Below are 16116 nucleotides of genomic sequence, written 5' to 3' on the forward strand. Positions count from 1 at the left end.
CGGCAGTCGAAAGTTCGCGTAATCGCAAAGAACGGTGTATATATTATTAGTATATGTCCAAGCACCTCTGCATGGGACAGATTTAGTTTCACGTATGCATGAAAGGATAAACTTGACAGAAAGTCTAACTCACTGCTCAGCAGTCTGCCATCTATTATACAACATTGACAGTAAAGTCAGTTTTTGCTTTAAAATACAAATTCTCTGAGGTAAAGTTAGTGTGTCAGTCGAATATGGAAGGAGAGCTGTAATCAACTGTCATGTCTCTTCACCGAATTTACGTGGAAATGCTCTTTTTCTAGTTTCTGCTGCTCTTTGTCACATTTTCTTAATAATTAAAATGTTTGTCCCCGCCTTCGTTACGTCATCACGGATCGTCCTACGTTGTAGGGTTTCACGGCATAGCTCGGTTTGCCGTATTCTGGCTGTTAAAGCTACATTATTCCCCGACATGGAAGACGATGAAATAGAAGCCGAGAGCCGTACAGACAGCCGTTCGGGTCAGTCCTGTTAGCTCTTTATTTTCCAGAGCTGGTGACGCCGCCGGTTCAGTGGTGATTACGCATTAATTTATAGAATCGATCGAAGGAGATGTTTCGGATGCGTGTGGTTGCATAACTTTCGAAGTGTTCTTTGATCGACTGTACTTGATTTCTTTACGCTGTTCCCATACTTTTTCATGCGACGAGTGTGTGTAATTTAAAAATAACGTTTCTATTATGATCTCTATCGCAATAGCTTACAATTCACCTGGTTTAGTGGAGTGACGTGATGTTCACGTAGATGTCAAGCAGTCTGCTGTTCATGTCGTCAGAGTGACAGAGGAGTAAAACCATACTGTACGCTGCCGGCAATCGAGCAGCCCGTGCACCTTAGAACAGGTTTCCTAAGGTTTGTCGCAAGATAATACCCTCCTGTCGCGGCGCTTTGTTTCAGTATGTGGATTCAGTTTACCAACAGATTGACTGTTTGAAAGATGTTCGGAATTTGTTTTACGCTTGTTAGCAATTGAAAATTAAATCGTCAAGGCGTGTATGATCCTTTAGTACAATAAAAAGCACTGCACGGAATGAAGTTTACGTAAAAAGACGTACTATTTCCAGAAGTGTCGCGATTTATAAAAAAGTAAAGGAACTAAGTGTTTAACTTGAATTTAAATGACGGGGAAACATTAAAAGTTGAACGCAAAAATAAGCCGACATAGTATTTACTGTGGTTTTTGGTGAACTTGACAAGGCTTACGTAGCTGGGTGTACAAGGTCCGTGTATTTAGTGCCCTGGTCATTAGTTAATTCGCACTCTGTTCTGACGCTTGCTTGCATGGCAACTTGTGGACATTTGATAACACAAAATTGAACCTTGGTTTGTCTTTTTCTCACCTTTGTACTCATTTAAAAGTTAATGGTTCCATCTGTTATGTTGTTATGACATGTTTGATTGAGTAGAATGCTATTATAATGTCCTGGTTTTTGATAAATAAAAAAAGATAGAGAAAATTCAGGCATCCCATTGAATAATGTGGCACTGTGTGAGACAGGTTTATTAAAATAGTAGCCTGACAGTTATTATTCATATTATTGCTAGATTAAAAAGTAATTATAGATGGATTGTGGGGGAACTGTCTGTTTAATTTAGTAAAGTAAAATCATCATTGTCTTTAAAATACAGTTTCTAAACTTGAATGTTGAACTCAGTTATTTTTTGACAATTAATAGTTTAATGCTGTGAAGAATGCATAGAAGAAAAAGGTTAGCTGTGCATGTATGTAACAAGGTTTTCACATTTGTTATTTATATTTGATATTAAACTTAATATTGTTGAAGGTCCACCATCTGATATTGAGTGAACATACATATTCAGTGATAAAAGCAGCATTTTGCTTTCTGTTGTTTTGTTTCGTTGCTAATGTTGGACTGGCTCCCACCGTGTGTCCAATGCTGCTGGGTTGAACTGTAGCTTCCATTGAAGCTGAAATTGAATTTTGCAGGTTCAGTATATAGATGGATGAATGGAGTTAATTATTTATACTTTCATATTTACAGTTTGACATTTTGTGTTTTTCGGTGTTGCATTAATGTTTATTTGGAATGCTTTATTTGTATGTACTGTAACTGTAAACCAGAAATGTAACTGTGCTGGTTAGATTTTCTAAAGTACAGCTTGGCTTTGGTGTATTTCATTGTTAAGTTAATAGACTTTCATATTGGAAAATGTTCTTCATTTCACATTTTTTCCCCCAAATTTTTGCAAATGGGGGACACATTAGCACCATGCTTGGGTTGTCAGATTGTCTCCTGTCATTAAAATTGGGTTGTTAACAAATTTTAGATAAATTGAATATAAGCATCTAACTTTACATATCACACTGTAATGTATTCAAGTACAATGGATTTGAGAATAAATGTATATAAGTGTTTGTCAGTGCTCTAATAAATGAAAAGAAAAGAACCAGTCAGGCGCTATTAAATACATAGAGCACTTGTGTATTTGGATGTCACCCTTCAGACATATACTAATCAAACTGTAATTTCTAAATGAAATTAAATGAAGCCTATGACCTCCTGTTTTCTTACTAATATTGAGCTGTCCATTTTCTGAGCCACTAAGAGCCCTTCAGAGTTCAGAAGTTAATACATTGTGCAGCTGGCAGAGCCCCTCTTTTAATAGACATGCAGGTAATGGAGGTCACTGCTAATCGAGAATGCATTTACAAAACTTGACAACTGAAGCTGAGCACAAACATTTCAATTGACATTAGTAGAAGAATATATCTGTTAAACAGATAACATCTGAAACAGGATGGTCACTATAAAACATGTGACTGTCATGCAATTTTGTCATATTATTGTGTGTATTATTCATTTAGGAAAGGGGACTCTGAAGGCTGCCTTTGAAAACACTGACTGGGACATGCTTTGTGAGTCACATGGCCAGGGCATAAACAGACCCTGCCACCGTATCACCGTATACGACGAGTTCTGTGTGGATAACATATTCCCCAAACAACAAATCATGGATCACAAAATACTTGAAAGTCCTATGGAATAGGAAGAAGAGAACCTTCAGGTCTGGAGATAAAGATGAAGTAAAGCAGGTGCAGTCAGAACTGAAGAAGCAGCTCCGAAAGCAGAAAGCCTGCTAGCTATAGAGGCAAACTCGAGCACAAGCTACAACAAAACAACATGAAGGAAGTGTGGAATGGGATGAATACTGTCATTGGCTACAAGAAGACTGTTAAACTTAGAGGATGGGAACAAGAGCAGAGCTAATGAACTGAACCAGTTCATCCATAGGTTTGCCTCATTCTTGTTAGTATGCTCCTTTCCACATTTCCAACACTGCTAGCCTCTTTGAACAAGCTGAGGAAGTTCTGGGAAACCAACTGCTATCTGCACCCTGCACAACCTTCCCCTACAATGACATTACACCTGTGGTCTCCAGCCCCCCTCCACTTTCTGGACTTTGTGTCTCTGCTGAATAAGTGAGGAGAGACAGCTGGGAAAACTCTACATAAACAAGGCTTCAGAGCCAGAAGGAATCAGCCCCAGGATGTTAAGAACATGTGCCAGCCAGCTCTTCGGGGTCCTTTAGCACCTGTTCTCACTTTCCCTGAATTTGCAGAAGGTGTGTTCCTAGTGTCAAATAAAGGTCATTCCAGTTATCTGAAGGACTTCTGACTAGTTTCTCTTACTTCATACATACAATAACTTTGAGAGGCTGGTCCTAAAATAGCCATGACCCCTGGTTTTTGAACATCTGGATCCTCTGCAATTTTTGGATGCATTCTGATCTATATGCTACACAAAGTCTACTCCCATTTGGACAAACCCGACATCACAGTCAGGATAATGTTCTTTGATTTTTGAAGTGCCTTGAATACCACTCTGCCTCATTGACTTGGGGAAAAGCTCAAGGCTTTGCATCGTGATGCCCCCACAGTCTCCTGGTTCATGGACTCCCCGGCCAAAAGACAGCATTTTGTGAGGCTGAGGGACTGTGTGTCAGAAATGGTGGTGTGTAATAATGAAGCACCTTAGGGAACTGTCTTGTCTCCCTTCCTGTTCACTCTCTACACAACAGACAATACCAGCATTTGCCATCTACAGATATTTTCAGATGACTCGTCCATCATAGGTTACATTAATTAATGGAGACGAGTTAGAGGACAGGAAGGTTGTGGAGGACTTTGTCTTGTGGTCCAGGAACAACAACTTGGAACTCAGCATCAGAAAGACAAAAGAGCTGACAGTGCAGGTCCGATGTGCCAAACAGCACCTGAGACCAGTCACTATTCAGGGGATGTGGAATACCTGAGGATTCACATAAACAACAAACTGGACTGTTCTGAGAACACAGCGGCTTTGTATAAGAAGGGCCAGACCAGACTGTACTTGTTAAGGAGACCCGAGTCTATTGATGTGTATGGCAAACTACTGGAAATGTTCTACCAATCCATAATAGCCAGTGTGGCTTTTTACACTGCAGTCTCCTGGGGAAGCAACTTGACCTCAAAAGAAGCACAATGCCTGAATGAACTTATCAGGAAAGCCTGCTCCATCACAAGGCCAAGTCTGGGCACAATGGAAGCTTTTGTGGAAAAGAGAATGGTGCCAAAAGCTATCATGAAAAATCCCCTCCATTCCCTCCAGCAGTCTTTTGGAGTACAGGCTTATTCCTCCATGGTGTGCTAAGAAGAGCCTCTGGGGGTCTTTTCTGCCCACTTCTATCAGGCATTTCCTCCAGATCACTTATTAAGTTTATTTTGAAATACTGGAACAATAAACATTTTTTTTACATATTGATTGATTGATTGATTGATTGGCTGTATTATTTGTCCTGTGAGTCTGTATCCTTGTTTTTATGTTTCGGCTGCTTTATGCATGTGAATTTCCTCTTGGGATTAATAAAGTTTTTCTAATCTAATTTATTACCCTGTTGGCTCAGCAAAACAATGAGGGATGTTGCCTCTCAGTGTTTACCACAGAGTTCTTTTTTACCATCATGGCAAGATTTACAAAAGCATAATGCAACTTTTCATTCTCTTTATTTGATTCTTTTTTTCCCTAGATTTCAATGGTAAAAAAAGAGCATCTGTTGTTCCTTTCCAAAGCATGAAACCAAGCTGCATTTTGCTAACTTTCACCTCATTTTTTTCACTAGCATTCTCTCAACCACCTTCATTACCTGCTGCTAAAGCTGTATTGATTCGCTTGATTCACAGATTAATGAGACACCCTTTCCTGTAGTAGTGGTAATAGTAGAAGTAGTCCTCCTTAAGTGTTTTAACAACATGTACCATCACCATTATAAAAAAAAAAAGATTGTCTTAAAATATATAACTTCATGTTATCAATGGAATGAGCACACTTCTTTTCCAGTCTTCATTAATCCTCCTTTCACACAGTTTTATTCTTCTTCTTCTTTTGGCTGCTTCCGTTAGGGGTTGTCACAGTGGATCATCTGTTTCCATATCTTTCTGCCCTCTGCTTCTTGTTCTTTTACACCCATCACCTGCATGTCCTCTCTCACCACATCCATAAACCTTCTCTTAGGCCTTCCTCTTTTCCTCTTCCATGGCAGCTCGATCCTTAGCATCCTTCTCCCAATATACCCAGCATCTCTCCTCTGCACATGTCCAAACCAATGGAATCTCGTCTCTCTGACTTTGTCTCCCAAATGACCTTCTAATGTACTCATTTCTAATCCTATCCATCCTCGTCACACCCAATGCAAATCTTATCATCTTTAACTCTGCCACCTCCAGCTCTGTCTCCTGCTTTCTGGTCAGTGCCACCGTCTCCAACCCATATAACATAGCTGGTCTCAACTTCATCATTTTTAGCGCTTTTGCAACCTATTGAAGTCATCATTCACATTTCTAAGTTATGCTTAGAAAATATTCTTTATTTGACTTTAGGTCCAAAGAATAATAAAGATGAGATAGTATTTCAGTGTATTTAAAATCACAAACAGAACAGAACTCTTTTGTTGAAAAATAGCTTTAGGAGAAGCATAGCATGTAACTTTATGATTCAAGGCTATCACAGTACTGCAACCAATAGACTTTCTGATTCATCTGAAGGCCTGGTAAGAAGGAGTGTGTATGCACAGCTGTGTATGATGGTTCCTGCCTTGTGTCTGATGCTGCCTGGATTCCTGGTGCCTCTCCTTAACCGTAATGTTCAGTTAGGTGGGTCAGTAAATAGATGGGTAGATGAAAAAGTTGGAGAAAAAAAAGTAAAAAAGTCGCAAAACACAAAAGTACTAAATAATACTAAAGTCATGCACAAAGACGATTTCCCCTTGGGGATTAATAAGTATATCAAATCAAATAAATTCAGAGTGTAATTATAAATGTATCCGTTGTACCAGGTTTAATGTGCAAGTCTGAGTGCATTGATGGCACTGCCCCACAGGTAACAGTGTTTCTGACTGCATGCTTTTTAGCTCAGTCAGCTATGTCACTTGTGTGTTTAGTCCAGGTCTTGATTGTGAGGAAGGGTGGCAGATTTTTATCTGCAAGTGGGGAATGCTAATGGTGAAGTTGATTATAGTTTTGGGCTGGGTGATAATGGCAGAAAAAAAAAGCTTGTTTTTTTGTTTTTATATATCACTTTAAAACATTAATTCAAATTAAACAAATCGATTGAAAAATTGCCCAGCCCTAGTTTCAGTATTTTAAAATGTTTAAAATGATCATTTAATATTGTTAGTGTAATTTTATTTTTGTGTATTGGATACTGTCATTTCTGTCACAAATACTGTATGTGAAAAGGGGAGCCTTAATATAGGCAATGAACTCAGACTTGGTGTGAAAGCTGCATGGGGCAGTTTATCATAAATTAAGAAAGTGGATTAAATGTATCAATGATAGATTTGTGACTTAGTTTTATTGTTGCCAAGTCCCCAGGGATGTTTTTCACATCTTACTGTTCTTCTTCTGCTTATTTTTCATGGGTAATAGAAAAATGCTGACTATTTATAAAGGCATAAGACTTGCCAGTCAAAATCAATGTGTGCATCATACACATCTGAATAAACAAATCGTTTGTATAATGAGTATTTACAGTTTTCATAAGTTGTATTTTTGCCAGTTTAAAACATTATAATTACTATTTTGGGTATGTCTTACCAGTTCTAGTTTTTGGACAGGGGGTGATTTCTATCACCAGGATAAAGTATTTTGTAGAATAAATAGTGCTGACAAACATTTTGGGTTTAGGGCTGTTTTCTGTTTTACCTTGGGTCCCCTCTATATACAATACAGGTATTATCAAATATTGCGTTTCAGTTTTTTTTTTTAAATTTTAACAGTAAATTGCAGTGCAGGAAAATAAAATATTCTGTATATTGATTGTTGCCACAATTAGGGACATAATTTAAGAGAAAATGCTTTTGTAATTGTGAAACGATGAACTAATAATGTTATTTATTGTATATTATTTGTTTAGGAGCTGAAGATTCAAATGGAGAGGCAGCTGGGAGGAAACCAAAAATTTCCAGGAAAAAAATTTTTACTCTGGTCTCAACTGCATCTGTAAATTTTAGCTCAATGATTTGCTTTTCAATACTAGGCCCATTTTTCCCCACAGAGGTAAGAAAAAAATGATATATTGCATTGATAACAGAATAGTATTTGTCACACAGTTCCTGACAGGCTAGTGCCGTAGAGCACCTTTTAACAGGTCTTTCCAGACCAGAATGTGTGTGTATGTGTATATCTACAGGGGCTCCTCGGGTTACAACATCTTGACATGCGACGTTTCGAGTTTACAACGCTCACTCCCATAAAAAAGGAATAAAGGTATTTTTTTTTACGCTCATTTTTTCTGTTACTACAGTACAGTGTACAGTGCAGTATATTTATGTCCTTTTCCTTTTTCTGTGGCTTAGTTGTGTTTTTATGTTCTAGATTATGATTTTGCAAATGTGTTAGGATAGGTAAGTGACTTAGGCTAGGGTGTGTTTCGACTTACACCAAAATTCGGGTTATATCACTGTTGTAGGAACAGAACTGTGTCGTAATCTGAGGACCGCCTGTATATATTTATTTGTATTAAACTTGTATATATTAGTTCTTTTATCACCTATGGAAGTACATTTTATCAAGGTTCTGCACCTGTCAACTTCACACGCAGGGGTAGCATTCGTGCAAATGTCATTCTCCTTAGTCATAATGCTCACGTACCATTCCTAGCTAAATGTCTTATTTTGTTACAGGGAATAAATAGTTTATCAATTTCATCCCCTTCAATAACTTGGTGCATATCTTTTATGAGTCAGGCTGGTACGTGTCATCTACTGGAAAATGAGTTCCTTAAAATTTTTTAGAGAAGAGCACAAGCTGACTCACTGGAGTGGAGAAGGTGAGCTCCACTTAGTGTGTATTTCTGCGAGCAACAATTGTGAAGCACAAAAGATAAGCTGCCATTTGTAGTTCACTCCAAACTCTACAGCCCAGTTGAATATTTCAGTCTAGTTTTAAACTTCACATGGTAAGCACAATGGTCACCTCTCACCATCCTGACCAGTGAAGTACTGTGAAATTCTTACTTGCATGTCTGAGTAATATTCAGTGTGTTTGTACTTTGGTGTCGTGATAAACGAGAATGTATGTATGCAAAACTGGATTGTGTAGATTTTTTGAAAGAAGTGTTCTAGTCTAAGCATTATGACCTATTGATATTTTTACAACAAAAACGTGGCTTGCTTAGGACTGGTATGTCCGAGGATCAGAGTCTTTGTACACCCTTATGCATCTCATTTAAATATTTATTAAGGAATTTGAGGGAGGAATCAGTGCTAACGTGATTATGAGGAATGATGCATTAAATAAAATATATCTACAATAATGAAATAGTATTTGCGTAAATTTTAATCTGATTAAACTTTTAATTGAAATATAGAGTACTGTGCAAAAGTAAACAAAAAGAACATTCTTATGCATATGTAGAGAAATGGTGTACAGTACAGCGGAAATACTTGCCACAGTTTCATTACTTGCTTCTGTCTGTCACAGTGATCCCAGACTGGCTTGATCGTGCTGACATCAGGGCTCTGATTCCACTTGTCAAAAAAAATTCCCTGTTCCTCTCTTTGCGGCCAATAGTGTTTTATGATTTTAGCTGTGTGTTTTGTTCATTGCCAAGCTGCAGAATGAGTTTGAGACAGACCAACTGCCTCCTATTAGAAACAAAACTTTCAGTCAAGAGCATCTACTGCTATTTTTCTGCCCCCATTCCTTCTGTTTCAAAGTGTAGGTGAGCCATTGGGCTTTATCTGCAATTGGAGGAATGCCTTTTTTTGAAAAGAAAAGTGGTTTATTACTTTGTTAGTTTTTTCTATAATGACAATCACATATTGCATTAATTCACTTTTTTTCCCCTCTAAAATATTCTCATATCCTTTGAAACACTATTCTAGAAGCCATGTAATAACCATCTATTCTCCACAGTATATTTGTCCCAAAGATGTCCAGCCAAAAAAGATGCTATGTTCAGAATCTGTTTATAGTGTTTTATTCAGCTACTTGTTGCTCCTTTCTTTAGAGATGGCTCTAATAGTCACCCATGTTAAAAAATGCTTCTTGTTCGATTTTAGAAAAATCATACACTATGTACTGCAATTGCACCTTGTACTAGTAATTGACATGTATCTTACAACAGATCATTTGCTACTTTGTAAGTAAAAAGTAGAACAAGATGGACAGTCTCCATTCAGCAAGAGGATTTCATGGCATACAAAACCTGTTACGACAGCAGATTTAATAGGAATGCAGACAGCTATTTGCACCTTCCCCCATCCTGCATTCTAGAAAACTGCAGCTCATGCTAACACTTTGGAATGCAACCTCAGCGCCTTATCTGATATGATGATCGATCCCAGACCGAGTAACATTGCAGAGACATCTCTTAGAGTTACCTGCAGCACACCTGAGTTCGAACAAACAGCTGTAATTCAATGAGTGGCAACCTTGATGTAAAAAATAATGAACGTGTGGGCAGGCACTGGTTTTGTAACTGGAAGTGACCTACAGTTGAAGTCAGAAGTTTACTGTACATACACTTAAGGTGAATTCTTTTAAAGTTATGTTTATCTGAGCCGAGATAAATTACAACTCTAAATAACACTTAAGTAGCCAGCCTGTACTGTATTGTGTTTTATGTTTCTCAGTCTGATCTGTGTTGTATCCTGTTTTCTGTGTCAATATTTATGCAGTTATTATATTTCTATATAATCATAATAATGTTTTTATTAATAAATGTCCTACGTTATTGTGGCATATCTGGGTGTGGGTGTGTTAAAACCCTTTCTTCTTTCTACATCAGGGTTTTTTTTTTTTACTTTTAGTCTTTTTTCTGTAGTGTTTTCAATGTGCCTAAATAAGTAGGCAAAATTATTCAAAGTCACTCTTGTAAGAGTATTTGGTATACATTCACTCAAATGATTAAACTGGCTAAATATGTAAAACATTCATTTTAGAAAAAGTAAAAAATAAAGAGACAAATCTTAAAAATCTTTTTTGTTTATATCTACTTTGCCTACTTTGCAAGAACCCAGGATGCTCTTCCTCTATGCCAGTAAGACTTCACTGTTGTAGCACTTGACAGTAGATGACAGTTATTTTAAGGACCTCTTTTACAAATTTGCATGGGATGTTTCCCTGGTTCAAGAGACATTCTACATATTAAGGTTTTATAGGCATTATAATTTCCTGATGGCACGTAGACTTTTAAAATGGCTGTACAGTTGGCATTGTGGGCTACTTCGTTTTTGTATATTACCACACTAGCCCTTTGCATCCAGCCATGTTTCTGTATAAATGGTACCTTTGCAGTACATACAATATTTTTTTCCTTAGTCAGGCTACTGTGATCTTTTGTAACTGTTGCTCTGAATAGGTTTACTATTTCTAAGTCTGTCCCTTGTGATAAGATTTTTGAACAATAAATGAAGTTTCTGTTCTTAATTTTGCCTAGGTCAATTAATGCTGATTTTGCTATACAAACAAATAATTGTTTAAGTGCCAACCCTTAATATAACATGTTTTTCCTTAATTATAAACTAAATCTGGGTTAATGTCTTTGGGCAAAGTGAAATGAGTTGTATAGCCAGCTATGTTTTGGATATGTTTTTATAACTCATTTCATAAAGAGCCTTTTGTTATTATTCCTAGTATGCATTAATGGAACAAGTAAAAAAACATAAGATTCTCATTGCATATGTGGCAGGGCATTTTGTCATTTCCATTTTAGATCTAACTGCATTTATAACCGTATATTTCTGTTTCATTTAGGGATGGAAATAAACATCATGCATGCAACAAATAATGTCAAATTCTGTTGACCATTTACTAAACACAACAGGTCTGCTGCTGACCACTATAGGCCAGCTGGGTTTTAGGCAAGAAACTACAGAAGCAATTTGGTTGCTCAGATATGCTCAGAAGCCAGCCACAGGGGATGTTTCTTCGTGCCAGTCCCAAGCCCAGATAAATGGGGAGGGTTATGTCTGGAAGGGCATCCGGTGTAAAATTTTGCCAGATCAATATGCGGACAACAATACAGATTTCTATACAGGATCGGTCGAGGCCCAGGTTAACAACGACCACTACAAGTACTGTTAGCCAACAGGGTGCTGGGGTGGAAATTGGACTACTGTTGCCCGTAAAAGGAGATGAAAAGGGAGAAGACGTTGACAGAGGCAGGAGGAGAGGAGTAAGGTAAAGAGAATGGAAGTGAGGGTGGGAACTTTGAATGCTGGTTGTGTGACTGATAAGGGGAGATAGTTTTGTGCGTGCAAGAGTCTAAATGGTAGGGAAGTAAGGCCAGGTGGATTGAAGGTGGGTTCAAATTTTCCTATCATGATGTGAATGGGAGGAGAAATGGTGTAGGGGTTATCCTGAAGGAACAGTATGTCAAGAACGTATTGGAGGTGGAAAGAGTGCCAGACAGAGTGATGATTACGAAGCTGGAAATTGGAGGTGTGATGATGAATGTTGTTAGTGCATGCGCCTCGCAAGTTGGGTGTACAATGGATGAGAAGGAAGTTTACTGGAGTGAGTTGGATAAAATGGTGGAGAGTATAATCAAGGGATAGAGTGTGGTGATTGGAGCAGATTTCAGTGGACATGTTGATGAAGGGGATAGAGGAGATAAGGAGGTGATGGGTAGGTATGGTATCAAGGAGAGAAATACAGAAGGTCAGATGATAGTGGATTTTGCGAAAAGGATGGACATGGCTGTGCTGAATATGTACTTTAAGAAGAGTGGAGGAAGATGCATATGGGTAGATTATATCCTATGCAGGAGGATTAGTCTAAAGGAGATTGTAGACTGCAAAGTGGTGGCAGGGGAAAGCGAAATTAGGCAGCATAGGATGGTGGTTTGTGGGATGACGTTGGAGATCAAGAGGAGGAGGAGAGTGAGTGCTGAGCCAAGTATCAAATGGTGGAAGTTGAAAAAGGAAGACTACAAGGTTGAGTTCAGGGAGGAGGTAAAACAAGCACTGGGTGACAGTGAAGAGTTACCAGACAGCTAGTCAGCTACAGCAGAATTAGTATGAGTGACAGCAAGAAGGGTGCTTGTCGTGACAACTGGACAGAGGAAGGAGGAAAAGGAAACCTGGTGATGGAATGGGAAAGTACAGGAGAGTATACAGAGGAAGAGGAACGGCGAAGAAAAAGTGGGATAGTCAGAGAGATGCAGAAAGTAGACAAGAGTACAAGGAAATAAGGTGAAAGGTAAAGAAAGAGTTGGTGAAGACTGAAGAAAAGGTGTTTCATGTATGAGAGTTGGAGACTAAGGAGAGAGAAAAGGATCTGTACTGATTGGCTAGACAGAGGGACTGAACTGGGAAAGAGATGCGCAGATTAGGGTGGTAAAGGATCAAGATGGCAATTTACTCACAAGTGAGTAGAGTGTTGAGCAGATAGAAAGAGTACTTTGAGGGGCTTATGAATGAAGAGAGTGAGTTAGAGAGAAGGTTGTATGATATGGAGATAGTGAATCAAGAAGTGCAATGGATTAGCAAGGAGGAAGTAAGGGCAGCTATGAAGAGGATGGGGAATGGAAAGGACATTGATCCAGATGACATACCTGTGGAAGCATGGAGGTGTTTAGCAAAGATGGCAGTGGAGTTTTTAACTAGATTGTTTAATGGAATCTTGGAATGTGAGAGGATGCCTGAGGAGTGTAGAAGAAATGTACTGGTACAGATATTTAACAATAAAGGGGATATGCAGAGCTGTACTAACTACAGGGGGATACAATTGATGAGCCACAGCATGAAGTTATGGGAAAGAGTAGTGGAAGCTTTGTTAAGAAGAGAGATAATGATTATTGAACAGCAGTATGGTTTCATTCCAGAAAAGAGCACCACTGATGCAATATTTGCTCTGAGGGTGCTGATGAAGTAGTATAGAGAAGCCCAGAAGGAGTTGCATTGCATCTTTGTGGACCTGGAGAAAGTATATGACAGGGTGCCTCGAGAGGAGTTGTGGTATTGTATGAGGAAGTTGGGAGTGGCAGAAAAGTATGTATGAGTTGTTCAGGATATGTATGATGGAAGTGTGACATGGTGAGGTCTGCTATATGAGTGACGGATGCATTCATTGTGGAGGTTGAATTACATCAGGGATCGGCTCTGAGCTCTTTCTTATTTTCAATGGTGATGGACAGGTTGACAGAAGAGATTAGACAGGGGTCCTCATGGATTATGATGTTTGCTAATGTCACTGTGATCTGTAGTGAGTGTAGAGAGCAGGTTGCAGAGACCTTGGAGAGGTAGAGATATGCTGTAGAGGAGAGAGGAATGAAGGTCAGGAGGAACAAGACAGAATACATTTGTAAATGAGAGGAAGGTCAGGCAAGTGGTGGGGATGCTGGGAGTAGATTTGGTGAAGGTGAATGGGGTTAAATACCTGGGATAAACAGTACAGAGTAATAGGGAGCATGGAAGAGAGGTGAGGAAGAGAGTGCAGACAGGGTGGAGAAGAGTGTCGGCAATGATTTGTGATAGATGGGTATCAGCAAGAGTGAAAGGGCTGGGCTACAGGGCAGTACTGGCACTGACCAAAAAAAAGGAGACAGAACTGGAGGCAGCAGAGTTAAAGATGTTAAGATTTGCATTGGGTGTGATGAGGATGGACAGGATTAGAAATGAGTACATTAGAGGGTCAGCTCATGTTGGATGGTTTGGAGAGGCGAGATTGCGTTGGTTTGGACATGTGCAGAGGAGAGATGCTGGATATATTGGGAAAAGGATGCTAAGGATGAAACTGCTCCAGGTAAGATGAAAAGAAGAAGGCCTGAGAGGAGGTTTATGGATTTGGTGAGAGAAGTCATGCAGGTGGTGGGAGGAACAGAGCAAGTTGAAGAGGACAGGAGGATATTTAAAAAAATGATCTGCTGTGGTGACTCCTAACAGGAGCAGCCACAAGAAGAAGAAGAAATGCTCAGAAGGTGTTTATATACTTTAAAAGAAAGGTGCCAATAGTGTAGTGAGTAATGAAAAAAGTTTTTATTGAACAAGAAATAAAAATATGATTTTGCCATTTTTTTGTGAAATCGGCAACTCAAACGATACAGGTACAGCAGAGGCATTGTGACCAGGCAGTTAGTCACATTGTTGTGTTCGCATTGCACTGGAGATTTGAAAAAGAATGAGAATCTTTTAGAGGTGACGACTGAAGTGGTCATCTAGTAGCAATAAGGTTTGAAGAGAATATATAGCTCAGCAAATTAAGAATGAAAAACATTCACATACTATTGATAACATTGCTGTACATCCCTGTATTGTATTTGACATTTCTAGATCTTGCAGTAGAGCAACATAGCAGCTTTTGTGAGAAACATTGAAACAGTGATGCCAGGCAAACATAAAGCATTGGCTAAGTGCTTGGTAATCAAATACAATTTGTAACTTCTGTAATGTTTCTGTTGCTGAATTGCTGAGAAACTTGCAAGATTTGGTGATGATTTATTGTACAAATGTGGACATGTTCACATAGCCATGTCTTTTAACTTAAAAGATTTCTGAGCAAATTTCTTCTACTACAGTTATTGCTGTTATACCTGCTGATGAGCCAGTGGTTCACACAACATAGAATTTGCAGTTAAATTTGTTCTGAAAACGAGAAATTAATTTATTTTGCTTATCACTAGTTCCACCTCTTACATGTAACATGTGGGCACCAATGGCAAGCAACCACAGCAACACCCCTTGACACTCAGTCATAGAAGTTATTGCCTATACTTTATCCAGTTGTGCTGATGTAAAACTTTTTTACACAATGCAACAACTGACACAGCACAACATCCTAAGCAGTTTTATTTGGTTTAAACTGTGGCAGGCTTCTCAACCAATTCCCATCCTCTGCAAGATGTCAGATGAATATGTGACATGGATATGATTAAGCGGACATATCTGTTGGTCTTCCCAAGCAGATTGTTGTACTTTTCTACTTCTAGCAAGAGCAGGAAGGAGGACTACCTGCCTCTCACTGAATGCTTAACCTTTGAAAGAGGTGTTGCTATTTGCTGTTGTGAGACATTTCTTTAAAAGCAGATTGCTGCTTTTAATCCTGTCTTTTATATTGATGGGAGGATTATTTTGGCTCTGTATAAGTGTGTGCACATAAGTGGAGTCCTGTATTGGACTGGTGCCCCATCCACAAGTGGGTTTATCTTGATATCATGCATAAATGAATTGAGGGATGTTATGCTTAGACTATATAATGTATGCATCTGGAGTATTGTGTGCAGTTCCTGTCACCATGCTACAAAAACACATAGCAGCACATAAAGCTGTGCAGAGGAGTGCAAACCGGTGCATCCCAGGACTTAAGGACATGCCATACAGTGACAGACTCAGAAAATGAATCCTGTTTAGTCTTGAGCAGAGGAGACTGCATGGGGATCTAATTCAGGACTTCAAAATCTTCAAAAGCATTGATAAAGTAGATCCAGCAGAATTCTTTCAGCTTAAAAGTGAATCATGTACTCGAGGGCATCAGTGGAAATTAAGAGGAAGTGCATTTAAGATAAAACCAGAAAGCACTAATTTACTCAAAGCGTTGTGGGAATCTGGATCAAACTACAGAGACGTGTAGTTGAA

General features: G+C 38.8%; 1 protein-coding gene across 2 annotated transcripts in view; it reads left to right on the plus strand.

Moving 5' to 3' along the window:
* Positions 1-375: 375 nt before the first annotated feature.
* Positions 376-16116, plus strand: part of slc18b1 (solute carrier family 18 member B1) — a 61284-nt gene continuing 45543 nt past the window's right edge. The window contains exons 1-2 of one of the 2 annotated variants that reach the window (XM_039747759.1): positions 376-500; positions 7452-7594. In XM_039747759.1, coding sequence (XP_039603693.1) covers positions 452-500; positions 7452-7594 — 192 coding nt within the window. In that variant the 5' untranslated portion in view covers positions 376-451. The remainder of the gene's footprint in view (positions 501-7451; positions 7595-16116) is intronic. The other variant, XM_039747758.1, reaches the window with a different exon arrangement.

Source organism: Polypterus senegalus, chromosome 3 (assembly GCF_016835505.1).
Source record: "Polypterus senegalus isolate Bchr_013 chromosome 3, ASM1683550v1, whole genome shotgun sequence".
NCBI classification, from domain to species: Eukaryota; Metazoa; Chordata; class Cladistia; order Polypteriformes; family Polypteridae; genus Polypterus; species Polypterus senegalus.